The sequence below is a fragment of the Polyergus mexicanus genome, unplaced genomic scaffold (assembly GCF_030449975.1).
Source record: "Polyergus mexicanus isolate NDT 795.1 unplaced genomic scaffold, iyPolMexi1.0 SCAF_1, whole genome shotgun sequence".
NCBI lineage: Eukaryota > Metazoa > Arthropoda > Insecta > Hymenoptera > Formicidae > Polyergus > Polyergus mexicanus.
In genome coordinates, this window is record NW_027223321.1 from 14,511,846 (window position 1) to 14,534,597 (window position 22,752).

The 22,752-nt window shown below is 35.0% G+C and overlaps 3 protein-coding genes across 5 annotated transcripts in view; 1 reads left to right on the top strand and 2 right to left on the bottom strand.

Annotated features, from left to right (window-relative positions):
- LOC138937680 (protein charybde) overlaps positions 1–846 on the bottom strand; it is an 8,133-nt gene extending 7,287 nt beyond the window's left edge. The window contains exon 1 of the mRNA XM_070304183.1: positions 837–846. Within this exon, the coding sequence (XP_070160284.1) occupies positions 837–846 (10 nt within the window). The remainder of the gene's footprint in view (positions 1–836) is intronic.
- Positions 847–1,741: 895 nt separating this feature from the next.
- LOC138937136 (RNA-binding protein RO60) lies at positions 1,742–11,554 on the top strand. 2 transcript variants are annotated; one of them, XM_070303095.1, is made up of 9 exons: positions 1,742–1,919; positions 2,878–3,156; positions 3,234–3,591; positions 4,011–4,231; positions 4,457–4,662; positions 4,743–4,863; positions 4,982–5,388; positions 5,465–5,624; positions 5,722–11,554. In XM_070303095.1, exons 2-8 carry the CDS (start codon positions 2,881–2,883, stop codon positions 5,595–5,597), a joined length of 1,722 nt encoding a protein of 573 aa, XP_070159196.1. In that variant the 5' UTR covers positions 1,742–1,919; positions 2,878–2,880; the 3' UTR covers positions 5,598–5,624; positions 5,722–11,554. The 2 variants fall into 2 exon arrangements, with proteins under 2 accessions (XP_070159196.1, XP_070159205.1); XM_070303104.1 differs by having other exon boundaries at positions 2,931–3,156.
- A 745-nt stretch (positions 11,555–12,299) lies between these two features.
- LOC138937127 (endoplasmic reticulum chaperone BiP) lies at positions 12,300–22,292 on the bottom strand. 2 transcript variants are annotated; one of them, XM_070303080.1, is made up of 10 exons: positions 21,504–22,292; positions 21,175–21,322; positions 20,758–20,977; positions 20,435–20,667; positions 19,882–20,098; positions 15,703–15,814; positions 15,179–15,599; positions 14,629–14,994; positions 14,085–14,488; positions 12,300–13,777 (listed from the first exon to the last, which is right to left on the bottom strand). In XM_070303080.1, exons 1-10 carry the CDS (start codon positions 21,629–21,631, stop codon positions 13,123–13,125), a joined length of 2,904 nt encoding a protein of 967 aa, XP_070159181.1. In that variant the 5' UTR covers positions 21,632–22,292; the 3' UTR covers positions 12,300–13,122. The 2 variants fall into 2 exon arrangements, with proteins under 2 accessions (XP_070159181.1, XP_070159172.1); XM_070303071.1 differs by lacking the exons at positions 19,882–20,098; positions 20,435–20,667; positions 20,758–20,977; positions 21,175–21,322; positions 21,504–22,292 and adding an exon at positions 16,970–17,086 and having other exon boundaries at positions 15,703–15,851.
- Between the last annotated feature and the right edge of the window lie 460 nt (positions 22,293–22,752).

Below are 22,752 nucleotides of genomic sequence, written 5' to 3' on the forward strand. Positions count from 1 at the left end.
AATTTGATTCTATCATCGACACAATTAGGCAACGTGTATAGATCGGAAGAGTCGAAAAACATATCCTATGATACGATGAAAAATTGCGGCTTGTTAAACGATAAGTTCGATGATTAAATTACGAAACGTCATATAGAAGTCGATTAGTGTTTAATTAGAGATAGCAAGGGATTGGATTACTGTGTGTCTACTCCTTATTGTTATAATGTAACAACGCGAAGATTAAGAGACAATTACAATGCGATATCGATTTAAATATAGCGGCGAGTTAATTCTGAAGTTGATCGATCGACTGAGAGAATCATTTATTCATTTTTATTGAACTTATCTCGATCTTTGTGTGCAATTGATCTTATTGTTAGTCATCAACGGCGGGTGGAGGGGAAGCGCGCAATGGCCGAGGGCCGAGGGACAATCATTTTGCTCCTTTTGTCTCTCGTATGTATGCGCCTAAAGGCTAATGTACAACGAATCAGATTCCCGACGAAAATCGTCTTCGTTAATCCTTTAGTCGCAAACGTATACGAATCGAGATTACATTTATCGTTAGTTTGCCGATTGAATAAAAGATTATAATTGATGCAATATATTATAATTGCTGCAATTGTAATGCACACACACGTGCGCGCGCGCTTTTACGATCAATTGGTATTTCGTTGTATATATATATATGTATGCAAATTTTATACATTTATTCAATATTTTACGATGAAATTTATACCGAGAAAAATGAATGTAAAATCATATATGTACAGCCGTATATCATATATATATATATATATATATATATATATATATATATATATATATATATATATATGATCTTATATAATTACCTAAGTCCATATTCTCTCATGTTTCATCTAATTTTATATAAATTTGCGTATATTTTTTATTATAGATATTTACACATTTTTAAATAATACTTTTAAATAATACTTGCATGTAATTTTTAATGTTTATATTTTTTTATTATATATATTTAATACTTTATTTGATGTAAAATTTATATCTAATTTCATATACTGGGTGGGCCATTTTAATCCATCCAGTCGAATATCTCAAAAACCAAGCCCGGAAGAGAAAAATGTTTCAGACAAAAGTTGTTTGGTTTCGAGGGGGCCATAAGATGGTGACAATGATTTGACCTTGGAAAATCATTTGAAGGTCATGTGAAGGTCAACTTTAAAATCTTAAATGGAAACCCCCATTTTTTACTTAGTATTCTTGTAGCTGACATCGAGAGCTTTCCAAAACACTATAATAGAGTATTTTTTCATTAAGTACTTTTTGAGTTATTTTATATTTTAATCTGACATATTTTGATATAAAAAATAAAATATTTCGTAAAATATTCAATTTTCGATCATTTTACCGTAATACTTCTATGTACAGAATAATAAGACAACACGCGATCTAGATATACTATGTCTATGGGCCCAGACTATCTTCTAATTAAGCCCGTATCAGACAACATATTGAAGATCGAAAATGAAGATTAAAAATTGAAATTTGACCAATTAGGACGAAGAAATTTTAATTTCTTTCCTTCTGATTACTCAAATTCTAATCTTTAATCTTCGATCTTCAATTTTTAATGCGTAGTCGGATACGGGCTTTAGGGACTCTAACCGAAACATCAGTGTCGCGCCATCTGATGTAGCCGTATTGAATTACGCAATACGGTCTGTAGCCGTGTGTCGTGTGTCGTATGGTTTGTCGTCCGTTGCCGCTCCGTGTCGCTTGCGTGCGTCAGTGCGTCCCCGCACCCACACCCGCACCCGTACGTCGGGCACGTCGTCACATCGTTCAACATTATCATCGTCGTCATCATCGTCGTAGATATTTTGTCGTCTACTCTATTTTCTCTTGCGTGTATTGCTTGCTCCGTAACGTCCGTCGATCCGCATTGACGCAAGGTAAAGTGCAAACAGGACGATCGCGTCTCTCTCGTTATGGTTCTTGTTTGATTTTATGCCAAATTCGTATCGCTTCCACTAATGAAGATAAGCGTCACCTTCCCGTGTATCTTCGCGGTTACCTTATCCGGCAATCGGGTATCAGGTGTACGCGCGATCCTCGCGAAGGAATCCGCGCTCGTATGCACGTATGCATGTAAATACATATGTTCTGGCTTGACGCTTGACGCGTGACATATGTCATATGTCATATGTCATATGTTGACGCGTGTGTCGAGCGAGAGATGCGAGTGTCAATTCACGATTGGGTCGTGTGAAGCCCAGAGTGCTCTTCCCATATATGTCTTTTTTTTTTCCTTTTTAGAGAGAAAAAGTAAAGCATATATAGATAGAAAAACTCATGACAAACACGATTATTTGTTTCATATACATATGATCAAAGTCAAAGTTCTTACTCTTCCTTAAATAAGGAGCACTTTACTGGTTAAAGGTGAATAATATCTTGTTGAACAAAACAGTATAATTTTTAAAGTTTTTGTTTATATATATATATATATATATATATATATATATATATATATATATATTTCTTTATTCTTTACCAAATTGCTCTATTTATCAAAAAATTTTCAAACATAAATGTATGTATTCGCGCGCGCGCCCGTGTGTGTGTAATACTTTTGCAAGGCAATTTAATTTTATATATTTGTATAAACTCTATATATATCTTTTTTAATATTAATAAATAAAATATTAATAAAAAAAAATATTACAGAAAAGTGTGTGTAAATCAAAACAATACTTAAGAAAGAAATTAATCTAATTATTTCTGCTTGAAAATTGTTTTCAGAAACTGAAGTTATTATTAACGATTGTGTCATCTGCCAATAATACTTTCAATTAATAATAACAATTAACATTTGTAATAATTTAACTGTTTTAAACATGTTGTTGTTAGGAGATGGCTGGAGATATATCTGAATTAACTCATTATAAATATGTTGGTCCAAGAATTCTTTCTCCTAAAATGCATCGACCACGGATTCAAGAAGAACATAGATTTGAGGAGCCTGAAATACGTTTATCGCGGTTTTTATATGTTGGAAAGGAATATGCCAACTATCAGCCTGGATATTGGTTTGTTCATAATTATTTTATAATTAAAAATGTTCCATCTATAGAAGAACTTGCCGGCAATGAGGAAAAGCAACTGGTACCCATAGAACTAATCATAAAAGTAATTATTAATACATATTGTGTATAATGCGCATCAAACAATATTTATTCCTATATCTAAGATGAGACTGTTTGTAGGCATTTGAGAGTAATCTTGTTCCACATCCAGAAACTTTGGTATTTGCTCTCGCCGTTTGCTGCAGGCAAAACAAGAGCGAGATGTTGCGTAACATGGCGTACAATAATGTAGCAAAGATCTGTGTGTCTACACAGGACTTTATCTTGTTTATTAAATTCGTCTCCAAATTGTGCAGGGAGAAAGAGTTGAATTTTATTACGCAAGGCTGGGGTCAAGGTTTGAGGAAGGCTATTAACAATTGGTATCTTTCTAAAGAGCCATTGGACCTAGCAAAATGTGTTACAAAATACAAAAGCAGATATGGTTGGAAGCATAAAGACATTGTCAAGATGGCTCATCCATCAACCAATAGTCCAGGTATATATCCATAAAGCCTTGATTTATAAAAAATTGCTTAAAAAAAAATTGTTACGAAAGAAAAATTAGTACATCTTGGAGAATGACAAGTGAATTCACTGTTTAATGTTGTAAATTCAATGCTTTTGCCATTTTTTGAGATTTACCAATCTCTTTTGAGATAACAATAACAAATTTATTCTTGTTATTTTTTTATTTATGTTTTTATTTATATATAATTATAATTGATACAGATAATTCTAATTAGATTCCAGTGTAATGACAATCACTAAAAGTTGTCTAAAAATTAATAGTTAAGATAACTTGTAGATGTCAACAGATAACTTATATGCAGTGAAATTACGTTATATTGTGATTGATGGTTATAGCTATTAATCGGTAGTATAAAAATGTTACTTAGGAAGTTAATTATTTAATAGAAAAAGGAGTGATACTGAAATATATAATACATGGCATGGAAAAGACCAAAGCAGCTTTGGAGGACCAATCCGAGAATCCAAATATTAACGAAATACTGAAATATCTGCAAAATATAGAAGACTTCAAACATTGTGAAGATGAAGTCCGAGCAGCTGCTCTATTGGAAAGATATGGATACTCGCTACAGCACGTACCTGGACATTTGCTAAAATCCAAGGAGGTAAAGTGCTTCAATCTTCTCTCTCTCTCATTGTAGAAAGAAATTACAAAAAATTAAAGAATTATAGAAAAATTGGTTCAAAATTTGCATAATAAAATATATGACTAAAAACAAGCACTTATTTTTTAATGTTATGTAAACGGAAAAAAAATTTTGTTAATCACGTTAATCGATATTTATCAAGCATCAATGGGCTAACATAACGTCTGGCTATTTCGTATCAAGGTTTGGAATTCATTGATATCGTCGATGGATACCATTACGCTCTTAAATAATCTGCAAAGGATTAGCAATCTTGGATTATTAGAGTCGGACGGATTGGCAGTCGAGAAAGTAACGGAGCAGTTCACTAATGCAGAACATGTAGCGCAAAGTAAAATTCATCCGGCATCAATTTACATCACTTTAAAAAATTATGAAAATTGTGGAAAGTAAGTGCATTTGTGCGCCTTTCTATGGGTGAAAGATTAGACTTAAGATTATACCACTTATACGTATATACATTTTCAAGACCTTTGAGTTACGAGAAGCGAAAAGTCCAAGAATCAGCAAAGAAAACTCTTCCGCCCGTACCTTATCCGAATATCAAAGTAGTAAGCACTCTACGCGAAACATTTGATTTGTCATTTGCTGTAAGTCAATTTCTCTTATAGGTCGCATTACGATATTTGTGAAAGTGCAGTTTAATTATAATCTTGTTATATTATTATAGTTATTAATATAATAACAATACCGTTACATCATTTTTAGTATCAACAACCCACAAACTTGCGCTACCTAGTGACAATTGGTATGAACAAGCCGATGTTGGAAGGACGTGCTTGGCAGAACGCTAACATGACTGGCGCCGAGACGGGCTGTCTGATCGCGATGATGCTTTTGCGTTGCGAAACGAACGTTACCGTAGCGACGTTTAAGCACGTTGGAGTTTACACGGCAGACGTCGACAAGTCGCAATCCTGCAGCGACATTTTGATGACATTAAAGAAAATACCCGTTGCAGGTATTAATCTGAGTAAACCAATATTGTGGGCCATGAAGCAAAAGACGAAATATGATGTTTTTATCAATGTTGTGGATCAAGTGTATGAAAAGTATGATGAATCTCAGAAAGCCCTCATATCATACAGAGATGAACTGAAACATCCACAGGCAAAGTAAATGCACATTTTTATTTATTGCATGAATTTCTTAAATTTAAACGAATAAAGACGCGAAATCTTCTTTTTACAGACTGATTAATTGCAGCATATGCTGTTCCTCAACATATCGTAAGATAAATTGTGACAAAAATATCTTAACAATTAACGGTTTCGATGCTACCGTACCTATTGTCATCCAGGCGTTCTCCCAATCTTTGTTTTAAATGTCAACACACATTAAATCTTTATCCGTAAGTATCATCGATTTATAAAAAATCGTGCACGCGTTGATCGCACCTCTTTATTGTACTTGTGCAGAAAATTCTTCGAAATATTTTTCTTCATTAGGATATGATGCAAGAAGTCGAGCAAAGAAAGGGAGTTTATTCTCTTAAAGCATATTTTGATACAAAAGTGCAGTAATACATTGTTTTGGCAGTTTTAAAAGCCGATTATAGTGAGATTATACTGATTTTTCATCAAAATCGAATCGCGCGCGCGCGCGCGCGGACTGACAGGAAAACTAATGTAATGAATAGAGATGAAGGAAAGTTACAAATAGAGCTTTCATCAATTACTTAAAACAGTGGCAAATTTTGAAGTCTTAAACTACTCGCTTTTTTTTACAAGTTCCGAACATCGGCATGTATTTGCGTATACAAGCATAATTGAATCAAATTGTTTAATTTTGCCCCATCTATTAATTCATTTAAGATTTAACGGAGAGATAATACATTTTGAACGTAGAATTATAGAGTATTGCAAGTGAACAATGAAGATTATCGAGAGCATACCGCGAATAGCGCCGTGTATTATTATTGGCGCATGACAATGATATTAAAATTATCTATTACATGTTCTTAGGGTGTTAGGGAACAGCTGTGTAGTATTTTCCTTTTATGTGTAAAAAAAAATCAAGTATTTTTTTACTTCGGATTTGGATTTTCGACGATAACACTACTTAAAATAACTCGGCGATTTTATTTTTAGCGAACATCGGCGCGCGATATCGCATCAATTCGATAATCGTATAAGCAATATATAACTCAGTTACATATACTTTTTTATTAAGCCGTTGCATATAAAATCTTGCTTTTTATATTTTATTTTATTTTAATAATATATTTGAAATTTGTAAGTACCTTTTTTTTTCCTGAAACAAGTTGAAATCTTACATTATCATTTGCTGTAAGATTGCTATCAAGGACATGTTACATCGAAAATATCGCTGCTTTTCTCCCCCCCCCCCATTTTTTTCCCCCTTTCTAGTATTTATAGAGAGAAAAAGATACACAAGAGATTGTTTGAATCTGAGTTAACTGTAACTTAAACTTTACTTTATTTTTATTTTTATGAGAATGATCGAAAAGAACATAGATATATCGTTAGTTAGCCTCAAAGGTATTTTCGTGATGTAAGACATTTTAAAAATCTCCGAAAGTTTTATATGCAACTGCAATAATCTTTGAAAAGTAAAAAAAAGAAAAAAAAGTACAATTCAATAGTCCTATGTTCCATAAAATAGTGCATTATCAGAGACACACTACGCAGCGAAAAGTTAGTTATAAGACTGTACAGCGGATACGGAAACGCGTATCTTAAGTAACATATGGTGCATTTTTTTGACTAATATGATAAAGAAAAAGAAAAATCTTATACTCTCTAATATTATATTACTATATTGCTTGCTTAATACTGGTTGCCGGTTTACGCTTCTTTGTAATAACGTGCGCGTATCGATAACGTGATCTTATTAGAAAATAATAAAAGAAAAAAAGAAACAAAAGTGACACGCTTCTGGTAACCGGTGCGCTTCTGGACAGTTAAAAAATAATAATCTAAAATAAGTAAAACTAAAAAGACAAAAAAAGAAGAAAGCGAAAGATAGAGGAGAACGGTGATGAACATAGGAACGTTGAAAATTTTCCCACTGTGATACGCATTTAGCCCCAAAGAGTTATAGACTTACATTAGTATAATTTTACTGTTACTATCTCATATTTGCCATATCGAAAGTGAAGACAAGCGAGAGACAAATACTAAATACACTACTGAATAATATACTGTGATACGAGATACATTGTTGTTGTTCAAACTAGGGAAATGATATTTAAGGCGACGCGGCCCAGAAGCGCACCGTATTTTATTATATTTGTTGAATTTTAGTCGCTATGCGCGAATGAATTAACGCGTGAATTTTCTGTTGAAAATTCTGTACCGTATCTTTCGGCAACGAGCTCTTGATCTACGAATTATCGTCTCGGGTTTTCCCCTTTCGGGTTTTCGCGTATGAGAAGCATATGTACCTCCTTCATACCTGATTGCTAAAAAGTACAGCGTGGATGAACATTCTCAGGTCTTTGAAACAAATTTCAATTAAGTGTTTAACTGTTCACCTGTTCTTTGCAGCTGTCTTTTTGATAATCTGTGGATCAAAAGCTATCAATAACAATCGACGAATGAATTCTATTTCAATACAACAATGTTTTGGATAGAATGTATAAGTAAATTTGATTCTTTTAAACGATTTTAAGCACTTTACTACTCTAATGAAAATAAAATCAAATTCTAGTTAAATCTCTAGTTAAATCTTTAAAGATTGAAGTCACACTTTTTTGTCGAACTAGGCAAAAAGAACAAGAGATTGATTCTTTATTGTTGATTGTTGAAAAAGTTTTATCCGTACATCACATTAAGAAATTAATTAGCGTTAAATTAAGTTTCAAAAAAGATAAAAAAAGGAATGGAAAACCGATTCTCTCTATCAATACTTTATCAAAACGGCTATGTATTCAATTCAAGACACATTGTATGTAACGATTAAAATATATATAGAAATTTTTTATATAGAAATTTTTAACAAAATTGCGTGTTTATGACTCGATGAAAGAAAACCGTGATAAATTTATTGGTAAGGTTCATATTTCTCAAAAGAAAATTCACACAAACGATTGTTAATCTCGGTTGCGCAGCGTTTTACCGAGAATTTTGTAATAAATTATAATTTATCGAAAGTATTTATCTTGTACTTTTACACCTTATTTCTAAATTTGGTGTTTTGCAAGCATTGCGCTCAGAGAAATTATTTATACATTTATTGCGCGCGCACGCGCACACACTCACACACACACATCTAAATCGTTTAATATTCGGTGGGAGAATTTCTAGCGCATTTTTACGAGATAACTTCGTGGCGTGAGAGCAAAAAAAAGATCTGTTTTCGAAAAACGAAACGCGTCTATAGTTACTGAAACGCGAGTTTAAGGATAATGTACACGCTACGATCATATTAGTAGCTCAATTGTATTCACTGGCATTAGCGAGTAGGCATTACATAGTATTTGTATATGTATGGGAGTGCGTCTCGCGATCGGGAAGGATTTCGTCTTTAAGGGCTGCGTCTTCTTTTTTACAATAGACATTTATAATAATCGACCAATTGAATTCTAAACTCAATCGCTAATAGCAATCTTATCATAGTACAAGCAAATCTCTTCTATAATCGCATATGTATAATCGTGTGTGTGTATACAATATATTACAAAATTATATTAATTATAATATTAAATTTAGCTATAGAGTATAGAGCATTCAATACTTGAAGGCAGTGTCATGAGAAATTCGAAAAATATCTTAGAATCCCGATCCTTCCCGCTTGCGGTGTGCACGCAAATATATGTATTCATTAATATTATTATATAAGAATACGTCCGCAAAGTATATGATATATAGACTGGCGTATATGAAGGGAAGAAAACGGAGAAGAAAAGGAAAAAAAAAGAAAGCAGTAGTATAGCCAGAACTCTTGAAGAGAATCACTTATCCACGCTGTTATTTCACAGTCCAGTTGATTTCGAAAGTTGCGCTGTGTAATTAAACAGGAAGAAGAAAACAATATGTTAAATGTGTTCATGATAGATGAAGAAAAAAAGATATTTACCGCGTAAAGAGAGAAGAATGAATGAGCGGAAAATAGAAATTCTGCATTACGTAGTTATTATAAAACGGTGATGGAGAGAGGGAAGAAGAGGATGTAACGAGATGAATCGCATTACATATGTGGCACCAAGTGCGATATACGATGTCTCGGATCATTACTATGTTCTCTATGCGTTATCTAAGCGGGAACAAGTCAGCTTCCTTGCCGAAGACGATCCTCCGAGATCTAATTTCAATTGATTTCGACCAGGAAGCACACACACACACACACACGCATGAACGTACTTTATCCAATTCATAAGCATTACAGGCATCATTAGAGGCGTCTCGAGGCAAATACCGTTAGTATTCGCAAGTCTGCGTAGGACTAAAGAAAACATTGTGAAGAGATATATATTCATACTCGTTAAGATAGGTAGGTAGGTAGGTAGGTAGGTAGGTATCTTGAACTCGTTGAAAAAAGATTTATCGCTCGCTAAATTAATTAATAATTTCGTACATGAATGATTTGTCAACCAAAGGACTTCCATTTTTAATTTCATTCTCTTTTCCTTTTTATTTTCGATCCTTTATCAGTCGTATGCAGACTTACGTTTGTGACTAACATAAGTATACACAAGTACGAAAATAATACATCATGTTCCTTAGGATTATACATATTGTATATGAAAGACAAAGTTTATAATTCCATAATTAGTACATTGTCGCTTCAACGATCTAAGAAGAAACTAGAAAAAAAGAAAAGTGCTCAATACCCGTTGTTCGAAGCTTTCGATGCAAATGCCAAAAGTATGAAGAAAAAAAGAAAAGTGAAATCTCTCGAAGAACGGCATATATATTCAATTCTACATGTACAAAAACCGCAATGAAATACCTCGTTACCTTGTTCTCAGTGTAAAATAGTAAGAGCGAATTGTACTAACTTTGCGAGTTACGACGAAAATTGTCCTTCTCGTTGTTCGTGATTCACGCACTGAACGCCTATGTCTTTTGGCCTTACCTTTTTACATACAGAAAGAAAAATCCCAAATAAAGGCGAAACAAATCGATTCACAGGCGAATAATACCGTCGTTCACTTCAGCTGCTGCCTGTTCGATGGATTTATGTTAGACATATTTTACATGTTTCGGCGTCTCTGAGAAAAAGAGCTTTGAGATTCTTGAGAAACATTCCCCCCAGCGTGTATCTCTTAACGTGTATTATATTGTATAATCATCATAAAAAAAATAATACCTTTAAAGCGCGAACGTTAATTAAAAATGCTATTCTTACGGCCAACGATCTTTCTTCCCACATAATATATGCTATCAAAGGGATGTGTGTCATAAAAAAAAAGTAGAAAATATTTTTCAACAATCTCAAAACTTCTTTTCAGATTTCTACGCATGTACAATATATTAATTTTGCGACGATCGGAATTATATCGCTGCGAATTGACTTCTCGACTTCTCGTTTTCGTTTAAGGATAGTATTATTATTATACGTGTACAGATTGCACAATTCGTAAAGCGATATTATTCGGTGATTTGGAAACTGAAGTAAGAGGAATTGTCGTACACATGCTGTGTGGGAAAAGTTTCAAAATTAATCCGTACAACAGGTGAAAACTTTGAGGAAATTATTTGCCATTCTTAATTCGCAAGGTAACGAGTTTTTTGTAATTTTTAAGAATTAGTCTGCAGTATCGTGCGATAAATTACATTTTAAACGAATAAAATAAGATGTATAGCTGAATAACATGATATCGCAATAATTAAATTGAAATTATTCTATTTATTTTTATCGCGTAAACAACACTTGATTGCGATTGTGATTATTCCGCGATATCAAATCCTCGAAATGTTGTAGCGTTTACTTTCGTAAAAAAAAAAAAAAAAAAAAAAAAAAAAAAACGATTGTTTGGGTCGTAATTCAAGATCGCAAAACTTTTTCAACACAGCTATAAATTCCCCACTCTGTCGATATTATTTTTGTATCTAAATAAATTCGTGAAAAATACGTAAGCGCTTAGCATCTTGTTCCGAGTAAATTAACGTGTTCGGAAAGTTCCATTCGGAGAAGCGAATTATGGTATCATCATCGTGTCTGTTAATGGTTAATGGTTGTATTCTGATATGCAAAATAGGAGCGAAAGAATTTATATTAAGTAAGAAATTGATTATGTCTATACAAACTCTGTATTGTTTTTGTTACACATCATTAAAAAATTGAACGTCATTAAATAAATTTCTCAGAATAGAATCTTTCACTTTATTTACTGTATCGACAAATCGATAGAATAATTAGGATAGATTAGAAGAGCTTCGATTAATCTGAAATGGATCTTCTTTCTCTACCAAGAAAGTATCACCGAGAGGTATATTGTTTTATAAGAAAACCATTGTTTTGGAAAAACTGTTAACATCTATGTATGACCGAACGGATATCAAGCTCTAAGAAACTTTCTAAATTCTAAAGACTATAAACACAATATTCGCGTGTCATCTTTGCACGTACATATATCGCGTTTGAAGATAAATAAATAGATAGATATAGGTAATGAAAAATTTTAAATATTTTGATAAATATTAAAGAATGTTTGTACGGTTTACTGAAAAAAATCTTTATTCTTACGATACTGATACATGTTTGCGCTCACACATGTAGAGACAGGGGCTACATTGTACACAGTACGATGTAACTCGATGGCAGTATACGAGTTACAAGCCCGTGCGCGTATCCGCGCATTCGCCATTCACTCTCTCACGCATACTCGCGAACAAACCTTTAACGCGCTTTGTTCCGCGATTAATCGATTATCATTATTACACTTAATGGGACATACAAAACAACTCGAAATAAATTAACGACGCAGTATAGTCAATGTATGTGTATGTGTGTACGTGTTCGTCGCGGGGGAGGAATGAGCAAAGCGTCGGAAAGATCCTTCCCCCGGCCCTTTTACGCCAGGTTGTTTCTCCCTCCCTCCCTCCCTCCCTCCCTCCCTCCCTCCCTCCCTCCCTCCCTCTCTCTCTCTCTCTCCATCGAGAGGGTTAAATTCCTCCTTAGCAAACACAATACAGAGACTGGCTGACGATGATTTCCATACGACAATACCTTCGTTCCTATATTGGCATCGTACAATTCAAGATCGAACGAGTCAAGCGCAATCGAATGAAGCATAATAAAACGAGATCTTTAAACAACAATATGTATTGCACATATCTCTAAACTTGCATACATCATTAAACTTTCGTTTTATTATAATCCAATCGAGCGCGGAATACTTTCGTCCGCATCTTGTATGTACATAATCGAGCGATCAATTTACAATGCAAGATAGAATTGCTCATTGAAAGAAAAGGCGAGACAATGTTAGGACAGACGTAAACAATTGTTTAAATTTTCTATATATTAATAAATATTTAACGTATTTATAACGTATATTTGTCAAAGTACTCTTACGTGGAGTGTACGAAAAATCCGACGAGACATCCCAGCATCCTCAGCACTTTCTCGTACTTTTCTTAAATGTATATTGATGATTTACAACGAAGATTCGTATATTTCTCACTGCACATTTAGCTTCAAATGTCTTTCTAACCTAAGTGTCTTAAATTTTAGATATGCTACAATATTATCTAGGAGAAATTTAGAGAACTAGACACCCACACTTTTAAAGCTAAACATACGGTGAGAACCATATCCATCCCTTTCTCAGCTTTTCGTAATTATTGTGTATTAACGACACTTCTGTAAAGTATTTGCTCGTGGAGGCGAGTAATCAGTCCAAACCGCGAACCGAAGGGAGCGGGATCGGCGGCTTGCAGTTAAAGCTCGTCCTTGAGATCTTCATCGTCACCGCCGCTAGTCGGTGGGACACCGCCTGCGCCCTGATACAACTTGGCGATGATCGGCTGAACGATATCGCTAAGCTCCTTCTTTTGTTTCTTGTATTCCTCTGGATCGGTATCTTGATTCTCCTCCAACCACTTGATCTTCTCCTCGATCGCTTCCTCCATCGTGGTCTTGTCCGCATCGCTCACTTTCGAACCGAGCTTTTCTTTGTCGGCCAATTGATTCTTGAGCGAATACGCGTACGACTCGAGCTCATTGCGCGCTTCCACTCGCTCTTTAAGCTTCTTGTCGTCGTCGGCGAACTTCTCTGCATCCTTGATCATCCGTTCGATGTCGTCGGGCGTAAGGCGATTCTGATCATTCGTAATGACGATCTTTTCGCGATTGCCCGTGCCCTTGTCTTCGGCGGACACTTGCAGAATACCATTGGCATCGATCTCGAAGGTTACCTCAATCTGCGGTATACCGCGCGGCGCCGGCGGAATGCCGGTCAGATCAAACTTGCCGAGCAAATGATTGTCCTTTGTCATGGGACGCTCGCCTTCGTACACCTGAATCGTGACGGTGTGCTGGCTGTCGGACGCCGTGGAGAAAATCTGAGATTTCTTCGTGGGAATAACTGTGTTTCTACGCAAATAAATGAAAAATGTCACGTTTCATCTCATCGTTTTACCACCTCGCGCATAACCTTGACAAATTAATCAACAAATAATCCAAATATTGAAGAATTTAATGACGATCCGATAAAAACAAAGTTTTCTTTTTTTTAAGTTTGCAAATTTATGCAGAAATATATCGTATTAAAAAAATAATACACTGCTGTATGTATCTGCTTGAAAAAGTGCTCCCTGAATAAAATTTTTATAATTAAGATTACACACACAAAACCGCTTGGAATCATTTCGATCAATATATAATCAAAGGTTAGATTTACCTTGGAATGAGTTTAGTCATTACACCTCCGACAGTTTCAATACCCATGGTGAGAGGATTAACATCGAGAAGTACAATAGCATCAGTGTCCTGTTCTCCAGAGAGCACACCAGCTTGTACAGCGGCACCATAAGCGACGGCTTCGTCGGGATTAATGCCCCGCGACGGTTCCTTGCCGCCAAAAAATTCCTTAACCAACTGCTGAACTTTCGGAATCCTGGTCGAACCGCCGACCAAAACAATCTCGTCTACATCTTTCTTGCTCATGTCAGAATCTTCCAGAACTTTCTGTACAGGTTTCAAGGTACTTCGGAAGAGGTCCATATTCAGCTCCTCGAATTTGGCACGGGTCAACGTCTCGGAGAAGTCCTCGCCCTCGAAGAACGATTCAATTTCGATCCTAACCTGTAACAATCATAGATATATAATAATCGCGCTCGATGAGAAAAGAGAAAAGATAAAGAAGAAAAGGTAAGAAAATACGATCGTATATATATCTAAAACATGTAAATAAATATAGAAAGATAGAGACATATATGACATACCTGATGGCTGGCACTGAGCGCTCGCTTGGCTTTTTCAACTTCGCGACGCAGTTTTTGCACAGCTCGGTTATCCTTGCGGATATCCTTGCCTTTCTTCTTCTTATACAATTTGATGAAATGATCCATTACGCGCTGATCAAAGTCTTCGCCACCCAAGTGGGTGTCGCCATTAGTAGCGACGACCTCAAATACACCATTGTCGATGGTAAGAAGACTCACATCGAAGGTACCGCCGCCCAAATCGAATACCAGCACGTTCTTCTCGCCATCTTTCTTGTCCAGACCATATGCAATCGCGGCGGCAGTCGGCTCATTGATAATCCTCATTACGACCAAACCAGAGATCGTTCCAGCGTCCTTAGTCGCCTGTTTCGAAAGTAATCAATAGAATGGATTTGTCGCGAAAATAAATATCGTTTTCTCGATATGAAATACATTAAACAGTACATAAACTTGAAGATTCAATATATGCTTGCGCTCTTAAGATATATATATATACATATATATATATCTTCATTACATTTCAAAACACAGATTATCAATACTACACCTGTCTTTGTGCGTCATTAAAGTAAGCCGGCACGGTGACCACAGCATGAGTGACTTTCTTGCCGAGATATGCCTCGGCGGTCTCCTTCATTTTGCCCAGTACCATAGCTGAAATTTCCTCGGGCGCGAACACCTTCTCACCCTGGCTAGTCTCGACCTTGATGTGCGGTTTACTGTTCTTCTCGATGACAGGGAACGGAAAGAATTTCACATCGTGCTGTACAGTCGGGTCCGACCACTCACGGCCGATCAACCGTTTAGCATCGAACACTGTGTTCTCCGGATTCGTCGTCAATTGATTCTTGGCAGCGTCGCCGATCAGACGTTCGCCGTCGTTGGTGAACGCCACGTAAGACGGCGTGATACGGTTACCCTGATCGTTGGCTATTATCTCCACGCGGCCGTTCTTGTAAACCCCAACGCTAAAAGGCGCGCATAATGTTTGATCAATTTGCATGGAAGGAGAAAAAAAAATTACGAATCATCGTTCTCTCGATGATTGCTAATATATCGTCGCGTACTCACCAGGAATAGGTTGTACCCAGATCAATTCCTATCACCGTACCGATATCTTCCTTCTCTTTATCCTCCTTCGCGATCGTGGCGACTGAGAGCAGCCCCACCATCAACAGTAGAGCTTTGCCTTTCTTCATGGTTTAGCGTGTAAACTTTACCTAATTTAATAAATTATTAATAATAATAATTATAGGATTAATGCACGGGCGAGAGTGCAATTTTTCTTTAATCTACACGAATTTCTCTACACAAACATATCATTTCTTTAATACTAATAACTAGTATGACATTTCTTAGAGATCTTGATAAGTTTTTTTTATCATATATGTATAATTCGATTTTATCATATAGTTCAATTATTATATATCTCTAATTTAAAATATTAATTATCAATAATTAACAAAATATAATACTTAAAATTAATAAATATTTATCAAAATAAATTTTACTTTAACAATAAATTAAAAAATGATATAAAAATAAATCTTATTCGAATAAACTTCGCTTTGTAAGACGCTTCGATAATTTTTTTTTTTTTTTTTTCCTTTTCTTTTCTTCAATCATACATTAGAAAGATGGGTCTTTAGCTTTATATATTTGATACCATATCGATACATCTACTGACGCGTAAATGACCTTTAGATTTTCGCAAAATTGCTTCCAAACATTTCAATATGTTTCAATTCGCTCGATTGAATCCTTATATAAATTAATAAGAGATTAGTTGTTACACGACGCTCTTATGAGCTATCAGATTCGATCGGGCAGATTTCGGCTCGAAAAGCGTGTCACGCGTCATGTCTTCAGAGATTCAACATATCCCAACGAATCGTGACCGATGGATTGACCAAGATTATTCGCGAATGTCTTTATACAGTGGAAAGAACACGCGGAAATTTCCACGGGTTTCGACCGGAGACCGGAGACGTATCGAGCGACTCGTGATCAAACGTGGCAGAAGATTCACACGCAGCGATTCCCAGATACGAAGAAACAAAGTTTGAATTAGCAAAAAACGTACAATAACATGCAATCGAAAAATAATCAAGAAAGATCATCGTTTTGAAATCTACGTCAGCTGCGAGTAACAATTTACGACAAGAGATATCTAAGATGCAAGATTCAAGATCCAAGATTCTCATGCAGAACGTTCTCGTACCAACGAGACCCGCATCGAATCCCGGTTGACACGTCGGTCGATACGTCAATTTAAGCGAAGCCTCTCGAGCCGAGACGAGCTTTTGAAAGTGATATTCCAAATGGAGAATTTGCTTACCAACAGAATATGTATCGTCGGTTTGCTCCGCCGAAAGTCCTTTGACGCGCGTTACTTACGAAGAGAGATCCTCGATATCTGCAGCGAACGGTAAAACGATGACTGATGACGATTCGGACTCGCAGTCGGGATATTAACGGGAATATTTCGTCGTGGCCGGCGCCGATTGGCCGGCGTCGACGGAAGACAACGGTAGCGATTGGTCAGACGTGCGTACAGTTGGCCGCGCCTTATTGGCCCACGTCACGATCGCATACTTTTCAGAACCTTCACCAGTCGTCGCGATTCGCCCGTGGTTGATAAGATACGACAGACGGAACACGTGGACATCATTCCGATATTCCGGAGAGTTTGCGGTCTCGCTCTCGCTCTCGCTCTCGCTCTCGCTCTCGCTCTCGCTCTCGCTCTCGCTCTCGCTCTCGCTCTCGCTCTCGCTCTCGCTCTCGCTCTCGCTCTCGCTCTCGCTCTCGCTCTCGCTCTGTCTCGCTCCCTCGACGCCTCACGGTTCTCTCATCGACGAGTATCGATAGCTTGCATCAGCTAAATATCGCGAGACGGGTATCCAGCATGACTATCGATATTCTTAAATAATACTTTCATTGCAAATTCATGCGTTTAGGATTTTTTTATAATCTAAACCTAAATTACAGATGCAAAATTAAAGATGCGCGAAGAGAATAAATCCTTAAAGGAAATATTAAGCATATTGCTACGTATACTTGATTGATTATTCTTATCTATGTATCATTGATAATTGACAATCTGCTTTCAGATAAAAATGTTTTCTTGTAAGTTATAATACAAAAATATATAAATTTTTTTAAACTTTTCGACGAAAAAGAGAAACATGAATTTCGTTGAAAGAGTTATTATTATAAACGAAGAAGACAGCCGAATTTTTAATAGATATTTTCAGACTTTCAGTCATTAGCATTGTGCGTGATAATCTTGCTTTAAAAATATAAAAAGATATCATTTTGATGTAAAATATAATACACATATAAAAATTTTATTTCAATGTTTTCAGGATAAAAAAAAATAATGAGTTTCACTGAAATAATTATTTAATGTATATTTTAATAAAGTATGATTTTTTATAATGTTTTTTTGAACAAATTTTGTATGAAGTAAATAAAAATAAATCTAAATAGTTTCGCCTTTTTAATCATGAGAAGAAAAATCTCTGAATCTTGTTGGAAAATAAAAAGTCACGATATATTTGATGTAATTGTACTTCTCCTATGTTTATGTCATTTTTATAGAGTCGTAAAAAAAGATTGTGTTTGGACACTATTGTTTTGAATTATTTTGACAATTGAGGAGCTCTGAGGCAACATTGCAGGAGGTTGCTTAAAACAATCATATTTCCAAGGATGGATAGAATCGTGAATAAACGCTGGGTTGCCTATGCCCCCCAATCAGATGATTACTTCGAAAGAGACAGTGAAAACTAAGAGTTAGAGTAAACAACTCTTTTTTTATCGACAAATTCCCAAACTTTTGGGTAGTATTTCGTGCGCGCGCGCGTGTGTGTATGCGTGTGTATTTATTCCTATTAAAGTTTGTATAATATATCTGCATACGATTCATTTTCTAGTTATGTCTTAAATCTTAAATAGTCGAAATAACGAGAATGTTTGTTTCTTCCAGTTTGTTGCACAAAAACATGCAGACATTATACAAGATTATATTTGAAATAAATGGCCGCGGATGAACGTGTTATTCTGATTGCGCTTCGCGCGCATCGCGACACCATTCAGCGTAACGTGATGTAACGGTATCCGCTCGTTACCTTAGGTAACAGGTAAGCGAAACATTTGTTCGTAATAACGCACCATCTTTATTTCGCACATCATTATTTCACTAGCATTATAACACAAAGGCATTATTTAACAAATTTGAATGATGAAATTAAATGATATCACATTCTGTGATACAGAATTTGTAAACTTTGTCATATTAAAATCTGCCCATTAATCCCATTAAAATTTATTTCTCTGCATAAAAATTAATTTTTCCTACGATTATAACTATATTATTCATAATATTAAATAATATTAATCATATGAATTTAATTAAAATCTGAAGATGATATTAAATAAATAAATTTTTTTAATATCATAATATTATTTATTATAATACTTAAGTTAGTATGATGAATAATTTTATATATATATATATATACATACATATTTATATCTATATGCACTACTGAAAAAAATTCTGAAAACACTTTTCGCTACTTATTACGCTCAAAATTAAGCTATTTTTAAACTGCTGAAACTCGGCGAAAAAGTATCCTAGACAAAAAGTTAAAAAAGCATTTTGAGGCTTGAAGTATCAATCTTAACGTGTGTACTATAGACAGTTTTTACAAATATTTTTATCTTTTATCTGTGCCATATAAAAAAGAATTTCTAAAAAAGATAGATTTAGTTTCGAATTTGTATAACTCGACTAAAAAAAATCGTAGGAAAATAAAAAAAAAGTGTTTTGTGGACAAAATTTTATAGTTTATGTAACTTGACTTATATTTTTTGAAAGAAATTTTTTTATCGAGCGGCAGAATGCCAAAAATATGTAATTTCAAGGAACAAAACAATGTATTCCTTTTTTAAAACACAGAACAAGAAAGATAAAAAAATTTTTTTTTTTATTAAACTAACGCATTAGAATTGAAACTTCAAGCTTCAAAATGCTTTTTTAAATTTTCGTCTACGATGATTTTTCGCCGAGTTTCAGCGGTTTGTAAATAGCCCAATTTTTAGCATAAGAAGCAAAGTGCTTCCTTTCTTCTTTTTTTTTAAGTGTATTTATACAATATTTAATAATTATTAGTAATTATAACTTGCTTTTCGGTTGCAGCATATCCAAGATCAATGGCGTAAAATATGTTATGATACAGTCAGCACCCGCTCTTCTCATGGAAAGTAATATTTCGTTCAGCACGTTCTCCAAATTGATCGCGCCGTTTTGTGCACCGTGATATAGCATGGCATATTCTCCCGACACTTGATACACAAATATAGGATATTGTGGATGTGCATCCTTTGTATGCCGTACCACGTCCAAATAAGGCAGTCCTGGCTTTACTATCAACATATCTGCTCCTTCATCTACATCTCTTGCCTTTCAAAAAAATTGAACAGATTGCATATATTACAAACACACATACACACACACACACACACACACACACACACACACACACACACACACACACACACACACACACACATATATATATATATATCAATTTTTTCTGTGATTTTAATGCCAAGTGCAAAAAAGGAATTACGAATATAATTTTGACTGTATGACTATTATACATTTGATATATTTGAATATAATTTAACAGAATGAGATATTATACATTTATATAGATTTTATTTTCCTTATAAATATTTCAGATATGTTATGTGAATAATGAGTGAAAAATTAATACAATAATAAGCAAAAACTTACAGCAGCTCTAGCTGCCAAACCATTGCTACCAGGTGGCAACTGATAACATTTGCGATCGCCAAACTTTGGAGCAGACTGCGATGCGTCCCGAAAAGGTCCGTAAAGCCCTGACGCGAACTTTACGGCATATGATAAAACTGCTACTTTATTTGAATATCCAGCAGTAGCTAGACCTTGTTTTATTGCACTTATCCTGCCATCCATCATGTCGGATGGTGCAACAATTTGTGCGCCTGTAATGGGTTACGAATATTTTTGAAATAATTATTATATAGATAATTATATCTTAAAGATAATTTTTAGAATGTATGAACTTTTTTTACCAGCTTTTGCATACGACACAGCAATTTCAGCAATTCTTCGAACACTGTCCGCATTATTTATGCTACCATCGTTTTTGAGGATACCGCAGTGTCCATGAATTGTATATGGACATAAACAAACGTCGCATGCTATCAATAAATTGGGAAACTTTCTTCGCAATAATGATACAGCTTGAATAATAGGATTTCTCGCGCTATCGGCGTTGCTTCCAATCTCATCCTAAAAAAATTGATAGAATTAAAAAAAGAAAACTTTCTCATTAAATATTTAATTGCAGTTAAAAATATATAGTCAGAAATATAGAAATTATTACAAAAAATAAAATAAGATAATTAGTATATTTCAATATATTTTTGTGTTATTTAGAGAATTTTTTTTTTCTCTCTTTCTACATTATTGCAATTCGTTAATATTACTTTATCAAGATGTTGCGATACGCCAAATAATAAGACAGACTGCAGTCCTTTGGCGATTAAAGGTTGTAACATGTTTTCCAGATGATTAATGCCATAACGGTATACGCCAGGCATACTATTAATAGCGTCTTTATTATTTTTCTCATCCCTAGAAATACAAAAGTCACATTTCCATAATATTGCAATTAGCAGAAATATATATATATACAATACAGGTACAAATGAATAAATTTTTAATAAGATTACGCATATTTGATAGAAAGATGTATGTAGATATATGTTTGCATAAATTATATTATTTAGATAGAGCAATCAGATATCATACTTACGATACGAATATGGGATACATAAGATTATTGACAGTGATCTCTATATTTGGAGACTGCCACTGTCGTAAGACAGGATGAAAAATTCCACTATGAAGAGTATGCTTAGCTGGAACCGTCGTCATTTTCATCGCTTTCCAATCTCTCCTTCGTGCTTACAGTATATATTCACAATGACCCTTACAGCTACACGTAATGACTACTTGATTTTATCAGTGCGTTATTTGGACAATCCAATGTGTAAACATGTTGTCTCAAGTAAATATGTAATATATTATCACGACTGATTATATATAAAGTCAATAAACAGACAAAAGTCCACATTAGATACATAAATTTAACATGCTAGGCAAGTAAAAGATTTCTTCTTCTTCTTTAATAATGAAGAGCTGATCAAATGTAAGACTGTGAATAATGGTTAAATTGAGAGCTTTATGAACAACGTATCATATGCAATTGGCATGGAATAACATTAGGAGATTCGTAAACGGAGCCGAGAATGATGCATAATAAGCGTGAGTAGCGTGACACGCAGAAAATTTCTCATTCCACGCTCCGAGCTTCGATCTCTCCGATCTACGATTTTCGCAAGTGATAGTGATGTGATGTGATGTGATGTGATGTGATGTAACGCATGAAAATCGCAAAATATTTTTAATCAACAATGAGATTAGAAAAAATATTTTCTTTGTTCTCGCGTGTCATGATGCTCGATAATAATTCTTATCTCGCGAAATATATTATTATTTGTATTATATATTATATTATTTGTAATCGCGCGACCGGCGATTTTAGATATTTCGCAAAGATTGCATTAAAACTCGACCAATCGGAGCAAAATGGCACGGCTTGCGTCCGATAGAATTCCCTAGAGTCCTATATAATCAGAGAAGTGACAATGGCGTTCCGCTTGCTGATTGGCTGACCGTCACGGACCCGTTCCACTTAACGACCGCAACGCTCACGTATTATTTCATCTTTGTTGTTCACCAAAAGCATTTTAGATTACACATGGACAGCTGCGGGCCCAACATGGCGATTATGGAAAACATGGAAGGGGTAACGATGTCGCTTCTCTGATTATGGGTCTGTTCTTTGCAGCTAAACTGGCTGCACTGGTTCAGAGTTTATCTTTTTCTGTCCCTATTGGAAGGAGAAGGATGGGCTCTGAACTGGTGCAGCCAGTTCAGCTGTAAAGAACAGACCTTATATTAGGACTTCAGGATTCCCAATGAGAAAAAATGGCCGCCGT